At 40.5% G+C, this 19,249-nt stretch overlaps 2 protein-coding genes across 5 annotated transcripts; both read left to right on the top strand.

Moving 5' to 3' along the window:
• The first annotated feature begins 1,428 nt into the window (after nt 1-1,428).
• Nucleotides 1,429-12,709, top strand: mocs1 (molybdenum cofactor synthesis 1). Of its 4 annotated transcripts, none has more exons than XM_032500675.1 (11): nt 1,429-1,740; nt 2,864-2,975; nt 3,995-4,162; nt 5,334-5,498; nt 6,313-6,374; nt 7,338-7,449; nt 9,189-9,301; nt 9,814-9,924; nt 10,108-10,228; nt 10,343-10,390; nt 10,585-12,709. In XM_032500675.1, the coding sequence occupies exons 1-11, from the start codon at nt 1,531-1,533 to the stop codon at nt 11,682-11,684; spliced, it is 2,322 nt and encodes a 773-aa protein (XP_032356566.1). In that variant the 5' UTR covers nt 1,429-1,530; the 3' UTR covers nt 11,685-12,709. The 4 variants fall into 4 exon arrangements, with proteins under 4 accessions (XP_032356566.1, XP_032356567.1, XP_032356568.1 ...); XM_032500676.1 differs by having other exon boundaries at nt 10,588-12,709; XM_032500677.1 differs by having other exon boundaries at nt 10,343-10,404; nt 10,585-10,820.
• Nucleotides 12,710-12,813: 104 nt separating this feature from the next.
• LOC116670576 (T-cell-specific guanine nucleotide triphosphate-binding protein 2-like) lies at nt 12,814-13,226 on the top strand (the record flags this gene model as incomplete). The annotated part of the gene is made up of 1 exon (XM_032501154.1): nt 12,814-13,226. A coding segment is annotated over one exon (363 nt), but the record flags the coding sequence as incomplete, so codon positions are not given.
• Between the last annotated feature and the right edge of the window lie 6,023 nt (nt 13,227-19,249).

Here is a 19,249-nt window from a genome sequence, read left to right on the forward strand (position 1 = left end):
AAATCCAAAAAAGAAAACGAAGATTGTACTGCCATCTAATGGAGAAACTGCACATTGCAAACACAAACTTTTTTTTTTCTGCTGTGTTTTAAATTTACATGTTTATGGTTTGTAGAAAAGTGGGACTATTTCCATGTCTGTGTCCATGCAGAAGCCCATTGGTTTATAATCCATGCATTCTCCCCAATAATGTTTTTTTTATTGCTTCTGTTGAGTAGAATTGCTTGTCTGTACAGTAAAAATGTCATGGCCTTGTGTGTTTGTTTTGTCTTGTCCTGTTTAAAAAATAGCCCCAATTAAACAATACTGTATGTTGCATAAACATATGCTCATGTTCGTCTAGTAATGTTAAAACCTTGAGCTTGAACATTCGAGTTTCACAAAACATTCTCAGCACAAGAAAATAGTTTCAACCACATGTGTTTGCTCTGCTCTATCTGCGCATGGAGTTTGCCAAGTTGTCAAGGAGATGGTTCAGTTATCACGTGACCGTAGTGATATAATCACATCACATCACATGTTTGCCTGTGGGCGAGTGGTACAAGGTGCAAATTGGCCTCTGGAAAGAGCACATGTGTTATACCTGAAGTTCTGTGTGTGAGTCAGAAACAATCGGTAACGGTAGATGGCTCCTTTCCCTGCCCGGATCAGCAGTGACACACCTAGAAGAATAGTTCTACTGTGCTCTAGTCTGTGGAAATAAAAAAGAAGTGAAATGAAAGTGGCATTATGAAATAAAAGTCCCTTAAAATAAATGTGGGCTAATAAAATGAAAGTCCCCTAAATTAAATACATTTGGGCTTACTAAATGAAAATCCCCTGAAAAAAGTAAATGTAGACTTATAAAGTAAAAATAAATAAGTGTGGGATTATAAAAATAAAAGTCCCATAAAAGAAACAAATGTGGCGTAATAATGTAAAAGTCCCCGAAATATATAATAGTAGTCATTTGAAATATGTCATTTAAAAAAATAATAACTTCTTTATTTATTTAAATATATTGACTTATTTATATATGTATACTTACATGTATTACTAATTTTATATATGTATTACACATTTTTCAAGACGTATTTTATAGGCATATTTCTTTGTTTATTTACTAATAAATAAAATATATAAAATAAAATGACATACAACACTTAGGCTTCAGAGTCTCGCACTATAATACATCCATGTCTACTCCGTCGTGTGTCTCAAAATGCACTTTGTACATTGTCCATCGATCCACACTCAACTTTTTGACCGTTATGAGTGCACCATCCGGGTACTCTAAGTGCGCTGAGCGCAATATGTACTCAAATAGCTAGTGTAAGTACAGAAGTGCGCGATTTGAGACACTTTGAAGCGTTGTGTCCTCCTCGGACTACACTACCCAGAGTGCACCAGCACCTGCGTATGTTTGCACGATTGGCTGACGTGACCCCGCCCATGATACTCTCCTCGGGTAACTGACATGGTTTACTGCAGAGGAGCTCACACCAGGCAGCACCGAAAGCAGCTAGAGCAGACCTCAGAGCAAATAATACCATGGCTACTTACGCTAGCATGTGCTACCGCTTGTTTGATAGACATAAAAGTTCAACACATTTCAGAAAACTCTTCGTCCAGTGCTTAAACGGGAACATCCAGCGACCCTATTCCGGTGCTACGCACAAGGAAAATGAACTTGAACTTGGAGACCCGACTGCTTCATCTGCTCCCAACTTCGCCACATCTCTGAAAACCAGGTCAAGCCAGGTAACCTAAAACCTCTGCTGGCTCCAAGAGACACCGCCCACGACGTCTACTCGGTGCTGAGGTTTTGAAGGCTCAGTCACTGAAGTTATTACTTAAATCACTTGAGGCATGTTAGGTGACAAGTTGTGTCAGTTTTTAACAGCCACACTCTCTGTCCAGTTAAGGCCTGTGCAGGCTGAACTAGCTGACTCTGTTAAGGACTAGCTAACTAATAAACCCCTAAGTTGATGACTGTGACAGTTGTGTAACATGGTTTTGTAGGAGGAAAGCAGTGACTTGCATTTTTACACCAGTTTAAGTTCATTTAATGATATTTCTTGCATGGTGGATCAGAATGTTAGCTCTTCTTAACCTCAGGATGTTATTAACTTACACTAAGGCAGATAATACACAGCCGTTGCAATGTGAAGTTAATTGCTAGTTTTTGGAAAAGGATTTTCTAGAGCATTTTAAGGTCTTTCTGATAAGTAAAGATGGCTGTTGTTAAAGAGATTGGGCCTTTAGAATGATATACAGAGACCAGTGGATTAAAACCATTAGCCTCAGATTACTATTCTATACTAGGTCTTTACACTTAAATAAATGGGGATCCATACATTTTTAGCCTCCGGCAGGGTCCTGTGATTAACTTTAGTGTAGTCAACTTACGGCTCAATAGTGCCTGCCTTTTATGCTAATAACTTATGACATAACAGTAGCCCACGATTGAGAGGCAAAGGTCATAAGCCATTTACGAAGCCACATGCAACTTCCTCAGTGTGACTGACATTAGGATGCCCCTTTTCCGCACATTTATTTAAATGTAAGGATCATATATTCCTGTGTTTTCCCCAGAAATTGGCTCTGGTGTTTTCATGTCTTGCAAAAACTAAAAATGGTTTAACTGTTTTCTGGTTTATGGACACAGACACAATCTTAGAGTAAGGCACCAATATTTCCCAACAAGACTATACATATGCTACATATAGAAGTAAAAGTACCAATATGTTACAGTATAAATTGTGTTTGGTGCAAAATAGTATTGCAAAAAAAGACATTGCAGTGCAACTGTACCATCTTCATAACATATCTCTACATGACAGATCCACTCCACAACGCTATGTCCTGTTGTCTTTGTCCCCAGGAGAGGCTAAGAGAGCAGACCATACTTCCCTTTTCAGCATTTTTGACTGACAACTTTGGCCGGAGGCACAGCTACCTGCGCATGTCCCTGACTGAGAAATGCAACCTGCGCTGTGAGTAGAGGTTCCCACTGTGCCAAAATAAAGAGGTCCTTAGCTGCTTTGGATTATTTCCCCTGGTGCTTATCCAGCAACAGTAGACAAGGACACATTCAGTAATAACTGCTGTCACTATTATCACTACTAACATGACAACTCTCACTGATGGGGAACACAATTTTTCCTCCTTTGTAGAGTGCAGGGTTCGCTGTAGCATCTGGAATTGATGATGATTCAAAGATGCTTTAGCAATAGCATGTATCCTCACAAGACTGCAGAACTTTTTCTATCTGAAAAACAGTCATTCCAAACATCCTGACACCTACATAACAAAGAGGAAATAGAGTGACGATCTGAACATAGTTGTTTTAATTGGCCAGTCATCAATTTACATCCAACCAGAAAGTGTAAAGCGTAAAAGTAACACAAACGACAAAATAAAAGTTATACAGGTAGAGATGCACCAATCACAATTTGTCAACGAACCGAATGGCTCCGCTCGCATCATTCTCTGCCGCCATTAGTACGGAACTCACCGAAGCTTACCAAACCTCAACGTCATCGTTCTCAACCACTCCCTCTGTTCACTGATTGGACCGCTAAATATTTGGCCGAAGAAAACTCACAAATATACCGCAAACCCAGACGGTGTACTGATGGAAAATGTAAATTGAGCGGAAGTAAATAGGAGGGCGGAGACAGGCTATGGTAAATTTTTTTAATTTTTTTATTTAACCTTTATTTAACCAGGAAGTCCCTTGAGATTGAAATCTCTTTTTCGAGGGAGACGGAGGGAAATGGTGACTACAGGGGAAAAAACTAATCAACCAAATGTTTTTTACGAGGATACATTACCGTTTACATCTTTAGTTTAATAGTACAGTATAAAGTAGATCCACCTCTGTAGCACTTTCAACTTGAAGGTCTCAGTTCACACCAGTGCCCACTTATTGGAAAATATGTGAACTTGTGATAATGTTGGATAAAAATATTATTGGTATCTTGGTACTATTTTACCTTCTTCTCATGGTCAGGTCAGTACTGCATGCCAGAGGACGGGGTGAAGCTTACACCACGGAGCCAACTGCTGTCCACCTCCGAAGTACTAACACTGGCTCGCCTCTTCGTCCAGGAGGGGGTGGAGAAAATCCGCCTCACTGGAGGAGAGCCCCTCATCAGACCTGATGTGCTGGATATCATTGGTAAGGATCTAGTAAAATATAGTTGATTGCGGCTGGTTATTTCAACACAGCTGTGACCACTACTCCCTGAGATTGCGGTTTATTTTTTTGAATAATAAAGCCAAGTTATAAAAAGCTGTTTTGAGTTGTCTCAACATCTGAAAGCAACTTGTTGCGGACACAAACTGTTTTATGCAGTTTACCATTTAAATTGGTGGATATAGTGACAGTGTTTCAGAGAAATGATTCAGTGATTGCTAACTAAGGCTATCAATGATTCATGTTCTAACCCTGTTACCTAGACTACAGTAGAACTTCCCGTAGGGAGGAGAGAGAGAAGTCGAGCAGGACAGGTTGTCCATGCATCCCTTTAGGTAAAGACATACTTGCAGAATGGAAAATGTTTTGTTAATTTTACAACCTGATTTGTTGATTTACAGTTTCAGCCTCACGCTGACAGTAGTGCTAGTGTGAGCTACATTAAAGCATGGCATTGATGAGCCAAGCAACGTGGTGTGACTAATGGGTAACGTCTTTGTCGAAAGAGAATCATAGGCTGCCAACAGCCCCATAAAGATCAGCAATTATATCTGTGTCATGTGACAAGGCACAACTGTGACCTCACATGACCCTAGGATCCTCTGCACTGGATCCAATCATTTGTATTGAGTGGGAACAGTAACCAGACTTTTGATGTCATGTGTTTATTGTTTACTGACAAAAGTTTAAAATGAGCATAAAATTGGAGCAATCGATTCAAAGCAATCAAGGATGTGAACTCTAAGTCACTGTAGCGCATTCCACCTGCCAACACCAGCAGTTTTAGGGGATGTAGTGCATTCCTGGTATTGTAGGTCCCAGATTTTGATAAAGAAGAGGACTGCATGAAATAATAAAGACAATATCTCTGGTTCTGCTGCATCCGTTTGTGATTCTTTCAAACGGTCCTATTAATCATCAACAGTGTTATAGGAGTGCACTGATATAACGGTGGAGTACTCTTTAAGTCTTCCTAATTTACGTCCTAATTTAACAGTATTATGGTCAAGCATCAGATAAGATATGTCATATTTGTGCATGGTATTTTCATATTACTGCTTTTACTCTTCAGTCAGCAAACTTGCTTCTCTTTGTGCCTCACTCTCCCTCCTTTCTTGCACTTCCTTGTTCCATGTTTGCTCTCCCTTAACAGCAGAACTGAGGAAGTTGGAGGGCCTGAAAACCATTGCTGTGACAACCAACGGCATGAATTTGGCCAGGCTTCTGCCTAAGCTTAAAGATGCTGGCCTCGACCTGATAAACATCAGCCTGGATTCACTGGTCCCTGCCAAATTTGAGTTCATTGTCAGGCGGAAAGGTACATAAACATATTTTACGCATAATGTCTCCCCAAAACCAAGATCCACTGTGTATATGTGGCTGGTTTGACCAATCCCACTAGGTTACTGAAGGAGCCTCCACACTCTAAACCCACATGGCGTGGAAATGACAGCAGGGCAGAGCTCTGGGTGGTTGGCTTATGGAAGGTAGAAACAGATGGAGCGGCTTTGGTCAGGAAATAAGGAAGAGGAAAAGGAACAATGGCAGTATTGGCGCATGAAAAAAGCGTTGTCTGCACCAGTACTTTTTCACAATACCAGATTTTTTTGTAACTAAAAGGTTTAGCAAACATTAGGTCTGTGGTATTGTCTGACATAAATCTTGTCTCTTAGCTTTTAGTAACTTTATTAAAGATTTAAGTCCAGCACATTTAATTGCAATTATGAAAATTCTAGATGACTAAACATCTGCATGTATTTAAGGTTTTACATGCAGCTGAAGCTTTGGCTGCTGCTGAGGGATTTTATGTAGATGTTAACATATCTACATATGTTTTTTTTGCAAATCATGGGCTTTGTTAGCTGTTAAAAGACAGTGAACAGAGGAAGCTGAACTTATGTTGTAAAGACCTGTAAAGCTGAAGCATCTTTTAGACACATGCATCACTCACCTTGTCTTGTGCCGTATCCCTCAATACATTTTTACCTAAACTTCATGCACCATCTCTAGCTTAGATTTGACTTTGTAGCACAGTAAATATATAAAGGTATGATACATTTGTTAACTGCAAAATGTTATTGTATCTAAGGTTAAAACCTTCATCATCAACTTCTATTTTTATTTTTTCCCAGGGTTCCACAAGGTCATGGAGGGCATAGATAAGGCCCTAGAAATGGGCTACAACCCAGTCAAGGTATGATGTTCGTCTTTTCAAACTTGCTTTTACCTAAAATGTTTACTATATTTCACTTAATTTCATATCTTGTTAAATTTATCTTTTTTGTATCTATAAAAAATCTTCGAATTATAGTTTTAAATTTTTAAATGTATGGAAGTGTTGCTATCAGAGTGAGGTAAAACATTGGTTGTGACTACCTCTAATTGTCAGAATGTTGTGGCAGCACAGTGTTGCAACATATTTGCTGAATATAATATTTCATCTACGTCCTGACCCTTTGGCCATACAAGTCAGAATCACAAATTTGCTGTATGTGACTAATTACTGCATACTACAGTTTCCCATTGCCCTGTGCGGGGAAAGAATGGCAAGAGAAACAAACTAATGAAGGAACTACTGTAACCCTCAACAGGTTCACATAACCTTTCTCCCATCAATAATCCAGGAAGAGTGTGAGTCTTAGGGGTGACGGCATGTTGGCTTAGACGTTAAACTGGTTAGCTTGACGCCCCTGACTGAGAAAGAGTGATTGAAGGACAGTTCAGATGTGTAAGAAAACTCAAGACTAAAATTACTACAGCTGTATTAAACTTTCACACGGTATTTCAAGTCTTAAAGATAAGATAGCACCACTCCGGAGACCTTCAGTCTCCTTTAAAAAAAAAATCTGAATCATTATTAATTTCTGTGTCCAGAACATTCTTTTCCTAGGCAACGTCATTACCAGTAATGGATCGACCTACCACGTGTATTCTAGTAAAGTCTTGTAACAACTATAGGCTGTTTTATACAATTAAATATTGATGCATGCATCTGCAGTAAGTCATACTGTTTGTGCAAATGCCTGTGTGGTCGCTAAAATGTCCAGCTCCTTTGTGGTTTTAGCCCTGAACTTTGCATTCTTACAGTTGGGACATAGCCGAGGACATGGATGCACAGTTAATCAGTGGCCTGTTGTTGTGTGCCGGCCCTCTGTAGGTGAACTGCGTGGTCATGCGAGGCCTCAACGACGATGAGCTGCTAGATTTTGTGGCATTGACAGAGAAGAAGCCTCTGGAGGTGCGCTTCATCGAATACATGCCCTTTGATGGTGAGTGCTCCTTTCCCACAATGCCTTATTACACAGGTTCGGAAAGTTATCCAAAGAGTCAGATTCTATTACTATTATTAGTTTTCATACACTCTTTAGACATTGTTTAGACCAGTGGTTCCCAAACTTTTTCAGCTCAAGACCCAAAAGAGAAATTTGGTGTCTCCCCGGGACCCAAATTTACAAAAATACACCATGAATCATTGCGACTTCTACATCTTTAAACTGTGGACAAAAGACGGAACAAACCATGAATTTAAATGTATGTGAAGTATATTTATTCCATTATAAAAGTAAAAAAAAAAACAGAAAAGGTCTCCATTCTCCTTTCTGTGTCTCACTCTCAGAGAGAGAGAGAGAGAGAGACCCCCCCCCCCCCCCCCCCCCCCCCCCCCCCCCCCCCCCCCCACAGCATCTGAGCTGAACAGACCAGTGTAATAGAAAAGAACCATTCACATAAGATTGATATGCATTTTACTCTGCCAGTTGGCGACCCAATAAAATGGGTCTGCGACCCATTTTGGGTCCTGACCCTAAGTTTGGGAAACATTGGTTTAGACATTCATATATAAAATGTAAATATGAACAGAATATGAAGAAATGATATTAATTATGCCTACATTGCTCGTTGCTGCCAACCTGACGCGTCAGATTAAACTGGCCCTGCACTTTCAACAATACCTGGCAGGTGATTGGATGAACCATCTGTCTATCAAACTCCTGGTAAAGCCAGTCAGCAGAAAAGAAAACATCTTTTCTATTGTGAAAAGCCTTAAGTGCGTTTTTTGCTCTTCTTTTCAAAGAAGTACAGTAATACTATCTAGTTCTGAAATAACTAATGCTATTGCAGCAGCTACGGCTACGCTAACCTCTTTAGGATCAGCCATCGTTGTTTCCAAAGAACAGTACAGCCTGACAAAAAGGATTTTCGCTTTAACTGATGGAGCATATCTTAAAATTAGCCAATTAATTACACAATATGCAGTCATTTGTAACTCCTTTTAAGAATAGATTAACATGAATAAAAGGTTGCTGAAATAATTGCAATGTTTCATAATGAGATAATGTTTTCTCCACTCAGCACTTCTTGGTTTTATGCAAATTAACTATACAAATAAATAACTTTTAATGTTCCTTTTCTTCTTCTTTTCCTCTGAAGATGCAGTTATGTTGTTGTCTGTTCAGATGCTTGCTCACACACATCCCTGGTTGTTGAACAGCCTATGGGCTGAAAGATGCCGTAGCTTGTGATATGCTACACCTCGTCTATTTCCTTGACATTCCACGGAAAATCTGCCAGATTTTACTCATTTAGGCTCGGATATCCGTTGCCGTGGACTTCCTTTCTGTTTGCATTTTAAACCGGTTGATACTGCATGAGGACTATGGTCAACTGCTCCTCAGATCTCTGCAGGGTAAATCCAGACAGCTAGCTAGACTATCTGTCCAATCGGAGTTTTCTGTTGAAAGACTCCAACAACTTTAAAACGTACACACGATCCACCAAAACTAGTTCCTTCCCATAATATTTTGCAGCCGGGGCTTTTATCCAGTGCTTAGCACCGCCCAAGATGATTATTATTGGTTTAAAGACATGCCAATAAACCAGAGCCCGTTTTCCTCCCATCCCGAAGGCTATGTGGAGTAGCCAGACTCTCCTCCAGCGTGCTATGGACGAGGCTCTGGCAAAGCGAGTCTATGCTAACCTTACACTGACCTTCACTGTCTCCGCTCTGTAGGCAACAAGTGGAACTTCAAGAAGATGGTGAGTTACCAGGAGATGCTGGACCACATCAGGCAGCAGTGGCCCAACCTGGAAAAGTTTCAAACTGGACAAACAGAAACTGCCAAGGTGAGTAGCCCCAACTGCACTGTATTTATCTGTTATTGAAGTGCTGCTGTCAGGAGCTGGAACACTGGTAAAAATCACTTATTTAGTATCCTGATTTTTCTAAAAATGATGCAAGCTCTATTCTTTTTGAGGGGAATGGGCTAAATTCAGAATCTCTCTGAATAAATTCGGTATCTCTAAAGTATTTTAATGACTTTTTTAATTCCCTCTGTCACATTATTAATTATTCTAACCACTCGTAAATAATTCTGACTCTTTTCAGAATACTCTGTAGTGTCTTAGACACACAATCGTAGTTATCAGTTAATTGATTGATTGGCTAACAGAAAACTAAAATCAACATTCACAGTGTTCTGACAAATCTTATTCATGTCCAGATGTGAGGAAAGCAAAGTGACTGGTGTAAGAGCCAAATCAAGCTCTTAGTCATTAGTTTGAATGCTCAAAAACCATTTTTAAAGAAATCTTCATGGGGATAATTGTAGTTTGACACTCTTCTCTGTCTTTGACAGATGTTTAAAGTGCCAGGCTTCAAAGGTCAGGTGGGCTTCATCACCTCCATGTCTGACCATTTCTGTGGCTCCTGCAACCGTTTACGCATCACTGCAGATGGCAGTCTAAAGGTAAAGCTTCAGATGTTCTTTGTTGGGCTTCAAGGAGCTGTCAATGGGGTCTGTTTTTGTGTTAATGTAGCGCACACTTTGTGTGCATATTAGCTATTCATAATCTCATCCTTTCTTTGGTTTGGAACCATCCATGATTTTATTTGGAATGTCTTACCTCCACTCCCTCCTGTCTTCTCTCAGGTGTGTCTGTTTGGGAACTCTGAGGTGTCTCTGCGAGATGTCCTGCGCTCCGGGGCATCAAATGAAGAGCTACTGCAAATCATTGGAGCCGCTGTTGGCAGGAAGAAGAAACAACATGCAGGTAGACTTGTGTTCAGTTAGTTTATATGAAACGCACCATTTGTGGGGTACACTCTAGTTTATTGAGGATCATTTGTTCAACTGGAATGTAATCTCTTCCTGTTTGTCTCCTCAGGCATGTTCAATATCTCCCAGATGAAGAACAGGCCTATGATCCTCATTGGTGGGTGACATGCTGTACGTACAAATCTCACACTCACACACCCCTTCATCATTTTTTTTCCTTGTGATGTTATGATCATCTTGGGTTGTTCCACCATATGTTTTCTATCTATTTATTATTTACAGTTAAATATGCACCTTCAAGATGCATTTACATTTGAACTAATAACTTGATAAATGTTGTCTTTTTTCCAGAAGGCACCACATCCCAAAGGCTTTTGTCTCTGTCAAAGGCACAAAACAGCCAGAGAGCTTTCCCCAATGTTTCCCGTCTTACAAACGACACATTCCTCTCTCCAACAGCTGCTCCTCACATGTCCCGCTCAGGCAGCAGGAGAGACCTGAACAGAGAAGGTTTTCTGTGCCTTCCACACTGCACTACTTCAACACAGGCAGCCCATGCTTGCTGCTCTAGGACCTTAATAAGTGGGGGAACCCATATTAGGTCACAATTCAACGAAGAAAAACCTAACAGCCTCCACAGAGCAGCCCCACTTCACTCTTCTGAGTTTGGTAATGGTAAGACTGCAAGTTTTACTGCACGCACAACTGTTATGAGCTACATTAATGAAGGCCATCTCAGGTACGCACAAGCCAGGGGTCATAATGCTTTGAAGAGCCATTTACTCAGGACCCCAGGAACGCCTATTTTTTGCACACTACTAATGAATGCCAAACTAAATCTTAAACAACACAATGTTAGACTGAGCCACAATCAAAGTTCCAGCGAAGACCCAAGTGTCAAACTCAGACAATCTGTGAGTGGTCAGACACCATCAGGCATAGAAGTCAACAACACTCACCTTGATGGAACCACAGAAGAAAAGCTAACGCATACAGACGCCCAGGGCCGAGCCACCATGGTGGATGTCGGGGGGAAGGTTCCCACGCGTCGAACAGCCACGGCCCGCGCCACAGTCGTCTTGGGTCCAACTGCCTTTCGGCTGCTTCGGGATAACCAGCTGGCTAAGGGTGACGCCTTGGCCGTGGCGCAGTTGTCCGGCATCATGGCTTCCAAGCAGACCTCGGCCCTCATCCCGCTCTGTCACCCGCTCCCTCTAGACCAGGCCTCCGTCACCTTTGACCTCGATGAGCTGCAGAACGCTGCGGTTGTCACAGCAACGTGTCGCACTACGGGCAGGACAGGAGTGGAGATGGAGGCTTTGACAGCCGTTTCCGTTGCGGCGCTGACCATCTATGACATGTGCAAGGCAGTGAGTCATGACATCATCATTACAGATGTGAAACTGGTCAGTAAGACCGGCGGGAAGAGGGACTTTCATCGTCATCCATGACTTTCTTCCCCACTGTTAAATCCAACACAGGAAATCTGAGAATTCATTTTATCATGAAGACTGCACATTTTCAGTTGTCATATTTTTCTACAAACTTAAAACGTGTGCCATCAGAATAGTTTGAAAGATACTCTTGTCATGCACTTCCACACTTGTCCCCCACCCTGCCCACCTGTGCTACTTGATTGTCTACTCCAGTGACTGAATTACCAGAGATAATTTACTTGATCTGTCATCTTTCACAATATAAATCATGTTATTTAAACAGTGTTAATGTTAACTTAAATGTAGCAGTGCTTTATTAATACTAATTTCATTGTCATGTTGATATTTATTTCCTGTAATAAATATCTGACATAAGAACACCAATTGACAAGCTTAAAACAGATGTGCCACTAGGGGGCACTCAAGTGTTTCAGAAGCCCTGCCTGGAGAACAAACCGAGAGAAGCCTCAACGCGGTCCGTGTTGAATGTTTTATTAGCCTACATCGACTTTGAAGTTACTTTTATTCCGAATGAAGCCCAGGTGCAATGAGTGTATGTGTCTTGGTGTCTTTTCCCAGTCTGTCTGCTGGTAGACATCATGTCTGACTGAATGATCCCAGACTCTGTGTTCCTCTGCCTGCCTGCTTTCCATTGCCATCACTAACAGCACTAAGAATGTGTTTACAATTGAGATTTGGGGTTAATTCAGTTGCAACTCTTCTCAGAAATATTGCTTTCATCATTTTGTCAAGGAAAGTACCCACTGTAGTATAGTTGAAACACTGGATATTTGTACTCATGTCACATTACAGTAGATAATGGCAGTAAGGCAACTTTTTTTTTTTTTATTAGCTTTTCCTCTAAATATCTACATTCATATACTGGCTAATAACACCAATAACTCATTACACTAGTTTTGTTGCTTTTCCTCTACAACAAACTTGATTGTGTTTATTGATTTGAGTAGCTCAAAATGTATAATGGTTTTAAAATATTTCATTCTTTATATGATTAAAGTGCCTGATGAAATGCCAACTGATGCAGCCTCCTTGTGTATTGCATGTCACAATCATTTTGTCAGTATTTCCTGTTGGTATGATCCTCTCTGATCTGATCTTTGAAGAACTGAAAGCCTGAATCTGTAAATCCACCTTGGTTAACGCCTTCAGAGGCATAGAGGACGGGGATGAGGGAGCCGCCCTTACTGGTACTATGGAAACCACCAAGGAGGTTACGCCATACCCCCATCCAAACTATCCCAATGTTACACTATGGGATCTTCCCGGTATGGGCACCCCCAATTTTCCAGCTAACAAGTACCTGGAGCTTGTTAAATTTGAAAGGTTTGACTTCTTCATCATCATCTCAGACACTCGCTTCAGAGGAAATGATGTGACGCTCGCTAAGAAGATTCAGAAGATGGGGGAAAAGTTCTACTTTGTTCGCTCAAAGATTGACAACGATTTAAATGCCAGGAAAAACACAAGTCACAAAAAGCCAAGATAGTAAGAACTATGTGTTGTTTTTTACTGCTTATGCTGGTCCTTGTGTCTGACTGACCCCAGTTCACTCGGTTCTCAATTCAAAGAAGCTTTATTAGCATGACCATAGTGACATACAGTATTGCATTTGGATTTGTATTCTCAAATACACAAACCTGACAACCATCCGTGCTCTGAAACATGGATAGACGGGATGCTGTTATCTCTTGCAGCTATCATAAGCCTTATAGAACAGACTGCTATTGTCTGTATTAAGTGCTAATATTGTTGTATTGGAATTTTACAAAAAGAAGCTTTATTCATGAGAAGCCAATGAATTTGATATTTCTGTAGTATTCCAAGAGTTAGTTGCTACAACATTTAACTTAACTGGATTAGATTTTGTTGAACCAAGATTTTGGAGGGAAGACAAAACATATTTTGTAAATATAAAAAATACAGTATATATGTATATATATATACACACACACGTATAGAAAAATACAGTATATAAGACATGAGCATATTTATGTGTAGGACTTTGATTTAACATCACACTGCATTATTAGTTGTTTTAAATACATGACTTTTTTATATTATTTATGGTAGGCTGACATATTATATTCAGAAGATGATCCTCATATCAATCACTGTGGTTATAGCTAGTAGCCATCCTAATATGCATTTTTTACTATACATTAAAAGTTCAAATTATTTTACAGTATAATTTTTATAATCATAATTTATTGCGTTTGTGACACAGGTCTTCAGGAAGCAGGTGTGGTGTCCCCCCAAGTCTTCCTGGTGTCCAGCTTTGATCTCCAGCTGTATGACTTCCCTCTCTTAGGAGAAACCTTAGAGAGAGAACTTCCTGAACACAAGAGAGATGTCCTGCTGATGGTCATGCCCAATATCAGCCCGGAGGTCATCAACAAGAAGAAGAAAGTTTTCCATGATAAAATCAAATACTGGGCTACACTTAGTGCAGCTGTAGCAGCTGTTCCAGTTCCTGGGCTTTCTATTGCTGTTGATGTGGCCATACTGACTGGCGTTATCACACAATACGTACTGAGGTTTGGTCTTGATATCCCGTCACTAAAGAGACTCTCTGACAGGACAAATGTGCCATTTAATGATCTGATTGCCCTCATTATTTCACCACTGGCTGGAACAGATATGACCCCTGATCTTGTCTTGAAGGTGATTGGTCAATATGCTGGCATAGCAGCATTAATGGTAGCAGAGGAAGGATCCAGATTCATTCCAATTCTTGGAATCCCATTAGCAATGGGCCTCTCTTGTATCTCCACCTACAACATTCTCAAAAGCATCCTCGACGTGCTCGCTGAGGACGCTCATAGAGTGTTGAACAAGGTCCTGCAATCAAACACCTTGGGGTGGTATTGGAAAGTGAATAGCAATGTCATTGGATGGCACATTTAAAACTGCAGTGTAGTAAAGAGCTTTTGAATGATCTTTATGCGTAGATTTTATTGTATTTCTTTATACGAATCATAATATTGTATTTTAACTGCACATTTTAGGAAACATGCATCGTACGCTTTGCAGTTGATCTCTCTACTGTATGTATCATTTACTCTAATAAATCAGATATTAATAAAAGCCTAAAAGCAGGGTAAAACATACCTTTTTATACTTTGAACGAAGGAATTCTATCCTATTTTTTGTATGAATCAGTTTTTTGGGGGTTTGTGATGAATTACTATTATTAACTACTGTGTATAGAACAGATACAGTATGATGGCTAAATATTACTCTCATGTTGAAATGAATACCTTTGAATCTTTAAATAAAAATATTTTGAAATGGCTGTTTTTTAGCTCAATGTGAATCAAGAACAAATAATGCTCTGTTATCATATTTAGCAACACACAAAACACAAAGCATGTTTTCCTTGACTCATCTGGCGAGTTGGGCAGTGAACAGGAACAGCCTAATGTGCTACTTCCTGTCACAGGAAGTAAGAAAAAAAAAACAGCTGCTCACAGCTCAGTCAGTGTGAGTAGTTTTGAACACAATGCATACATAAAAATGTTCAAATGATTAACAAAACTCAAGGAATCCTACTTCAGACAGTATGGTTGCTAAATATTTCCCTCATGTTGAAATGAAAACCTTTGAATCTTTAAATAAAAATCTTTTGATAGCTCGATGTGGATCTTGTAGGTGAAGGACCATAGGCCATATTTAATATTAATAAATATACATCATATGTGAAGCACAGAATTCTAGAAGGACCATAATCTTTTTTTAGTGGTTTGATGCCACTACAGTGATCCATGCTGTTGTGTCTTGGTGTCCCCTGTAGACGAGTGTCCACTGCCCTCCAGTGGACACAGTGGAGAACTACAACACATCTTCAAAGGACATTATCCTGATATATTGTTTGTTTAACATTAATACTAACAGTATTTTCATTAAAACCCCCTCTGAGTTCACCTTATATTTCATATCTCCACATTAATATTGCTCAGAGACTTACTGTTTCCCTTCAGAAGGAGAAACGCGCCGTTTCACCCAGCTCTCCATGCGATTAGAAACCCTCCACAAGCGTTGGAATCCATCACGGAATACTGTCTTAGTAACGTAAATAATTATGAATCCAATAACATTAATTAATTCATACAATAAGAAGCGTGAGTCAACTATTAACTGACACTTTACTTTAAATATCAAATGAATTCGTTTCGGTATCTGTGTAACTCTCGTAGGTGTCCCCCTTACACAACTCCCATCCATATAGGTTCCTACCACATGTATTATCGAAGTTGTTGTACTACAATCAGAGATATAAAATGGATAAAAAGGCCAACACAGCATGGTCAGAGCAGCAGCCATTTTGATGTGGACCATTGTCATGGTCTTGAACTACTCATAGCAGACAGGAAATACATTGGGGACAACAAACCAACTTTATAAAGTGTATGGAATTTTCTGGTAAAAACAAATCTGAATCTTATAATTGTATAAGTTATAGTGTTTATTGTTGTTTTCCCTGAGGTGGCTGGACCAGTTCCAGGGATTTCAAAGGTATCCCACTTTATTTTTTACCCACAGCCTGGAAACGCACAACGGCCACAGCTTGACCTCAGGGTGGGCTGCTGCAATCAGAAAGTAGGTCAAACGTTTTTTGGGACTTTTATAGAAAATTGCTCGCAATGTGGAACACACCTGTTACACACAATCTGTACTGTGTAAGAAATTCATAACTTAACATCGCGTTCGTTCGGATTTCTGAGGAAAAGGAGGCTGAGGGTCGAATTGAGACTTAGAAAAGGTTTAATGCAACAGCAGTGATGAAGATGATAAGACAAAGACAATCAGACAAAACAAACATAGTAACACTGCAGCTGACAGCGGACTGATCCACGCTCCTCCTGACGGAGTCACATGAAAGCAGTCCAGAAACTTCTTAGAACACACTTTTATGCGCTGCACCGGGGGGCTGTTCTTTTTCCCATGGTGCATTCAAATCCTTTCTCACTGGTCCGTTGTTGTCATGACAGCATGTTGAGTGCATCATTGCTGACCAATGAGATCCTGTCTTCTGCACCTTTGGGGTCACTTTTGGTTGCAGGGTAAATGGTTATGTTGTGTAAATGTGAAACTCTGACATCAACATATTCCAATCAACACTGTATTGTTTTAGCCTAGACTAAAACCCCAGGGGACAGGAGACAGAGAGGACCACCTTTAGAGAAAAAGAGGGGGGAATGGGGACAGAAGTATACATAATTTTCTAACCTGGTTCCTTCAGATATTTTAACTTTTTAAAGCTCAACAACTGCCTGGGAACAGTTGTGTCATGTAACTGTCCAAATGCTGGATCAAGTTATTGGCGTAAGGTTATTCAAATAGTGATGAGGCTTCCGCAAAGGGGAGTGATACACATGGCTCAGGGCAGTCGGGGGAAATGTCCCAGGATGTACTGCTGTATGTTAGAGTCCTATGGCTACAATCGATATTGTACACGTCAGGAGACAAAAAATGAGAAGCATCTTGAGTTACTCTGCCTCATTGTTTTGTTCCAGAAGTCCAGTGAACCGACAGTGATGTAAGTTGTGGGGTCTTAATGTCACCTGACTGCCCTCCAGTGGCCACAGTGATGAACTACAACACATCACTCTTGATTCAATTCAATTCAATTTTATTTATTGTATCAATTCAAAACAAGAGTTATCTTGAGAGACTTTACAGATAGTATAGGTCTAGACCACACTCCAGAATTTACAAGGACCCAACAGTTCTAGTAGTTTCCTCCAGAGCAAGCAACAGTGCGACAGTGGCGAGGAAAAACTTCCTTTTAGGAAGAAACCTCGGACAGACCCAGGCTCTTGGTAGGCGGTGTCTGACGGGCCGGTTGGGGTTAGAATGAAGAGTGGAAATAACAAAAACAGAAAAAAAGGTAGTTTGTAGCAGTTCTTTGTAGTAGTTCATGGCATAGCAGGGCACTGTGGGTATTACAAGGCACAGCAGGACGTAGCTGGGCACCGCAGAGTGTAGCAGGACCATGGCGACAGCTGCTACCATGATTTTGGAGCCTCTCTGATCCGAGGGGGTTGACCTTATGCCATGCGGGCAAAAGTGGACGAAGAAATAGACAGACTGTTGGAAGAAGGCATAATCACACCAATGAAATATGCAGAATGGGCAGCACTGTTGTCCGATCTGAAGCCTGTTGGAACTGTAAGGTTATGTGGAGACTACAAGTCACTGTGAATACAGTTTCCATTGGAACAATATACTATACCTACCTATAACTGCATTTTGTTGCAATGTACTGTACAGTGTAATGACATAACGTTTAATCTCATTCATATCATCTATTCTCAGAGTAGAGGACCTGTTTGCAGCACTGTCAGGAGGAAAAACAGTTCCCCAGTTGGATATGAGTCACGCGTACCAGCAGATACTCCTGGATGATGAGTAAAAAAAATATTTGACAGTAAACACACATCGAGGATTGTTCACGTACAACGGACTGCCTTTTGGGGTTGCTTCCGCACCAGCCATATTCCAGAGGACCATAGAGGGGCTATTGCGGGGGATTCCACTGGTGGCGGTGTACCTGGATGACATCCTGGTGACTGGAGTTATATAGATAATGTTGTGGACATTAGGTTCTTCCTTAGAAGACATAACTCTGGTGATGTCTGTAAGGCTGACATGATAATGAAGTTGAGCTGTAATACATTATGTAATGTTTATCATCTTAAAAAGCTGTAAAAAGAAATATCACCTAATGACTGAACTGTAGCTCATATAGTGAAAAAAAAGACTAACAATTTATTTTTTTCTCCCCCAACAAACATTTTCTACTAGGAAATAAGCATAATAAAACACTTGCAACCCAATGTAAAAGGTCATTCTAGCCACACATGAAAGCCAGGAGTAAGCATGTTGTCAGAGCAGCCGCAGGGAGAGAGTCGGTGAAAGAAGGGGGCCATTCAGATAGGTAGATGTCAGCCTTGTCAGAAGCCAAACTACCTCCAGCACCAATGTAAGGAATCTTGGAGTTATCTTTGATCAGGACATGTCGTTTAATTATCACATAAAGCAAATTTCAGGGACTGCCTTTTTCACCTACGTAAAATTGCAAAAATCAGGAATATCCTGTCTAAAAATGATTCAGACAAACTAGTCCATGCATTTGTTACTTCTAGGCTGGATTACTGCAATTCTTTTTCTATCAGGCTGCTCGAAAAAGTCCATAAAGACTCTTCAGCTGATCCCGAATGCTGCAGAACGTGTTCTGACGGGAACCAGTAAAAGAGATCACATCTATCCCTATCTATCATATAATCGAGAATATAATAAAACAAGAGGGAGACTTGGCATACAGCCCGATCCAGTTAGGGAGAGTTCTATCCCGACCAGGCTCCTCTCTTAACCCTGTCTCTTTAGTTATGCTGTAGTAGTTTTAGACAGCTGGGGACTTCCTTTGACACACTGAGTTTCCCTCTCTCTATCTTCTATCTTTCCATTTATGTGCATCCATGTCCCAGAAGTGCTTGTTACTAACCTAGCTCTGGGGAGTCATCCCGGAGTCCTTATGTTCTTTTTTCCCCAGCCGTTCC

Source organism: Etheostoma spectabile, chromosome 20 (genome assembly GCF_008692095.1).
Source record: "Etheostoma spectabile isolate EspeVRDwgs_2016 chromosome 20, UIUC_Espe_1.0, whole genome shotgun sequence".
In the NCBI taxonomy this organism is placed as follows: domain Eukaryota; kingdom Metazoa; phylum Chordata; class Actinopteri; order Perciformes; family Percidae; genus Etheostoma; species Etheostoma spectabile.

What these genes read in the sequence shown, in the direction of transcription:
- mocs1 (XM_032500675.1), top strand. Translation starts at nt 1,531, where the DNA reads ATGGCTACTTACGCTAGCATGTGCTACCGCTTGTTTGATAGACATAAA. An exon ending in GTTCATTGTCAGGCGGAAAG is followed by an intron (nt 5,499 to 6,312) that starts GTACATAAACAT and finishes ATTTTTTCCCAG; the next exon opens with GGTTCCACAAGGTCATGGAG. An exon ending in GACAAACAGAAACTGCCAAG is followed by an intron (nt 9,302 to 9,813) that starts GTGAGTAGCCCC and finishes TGTCTTTGACAG; the next exon opens with ATGTTTAAAGTGCCAGGCTT.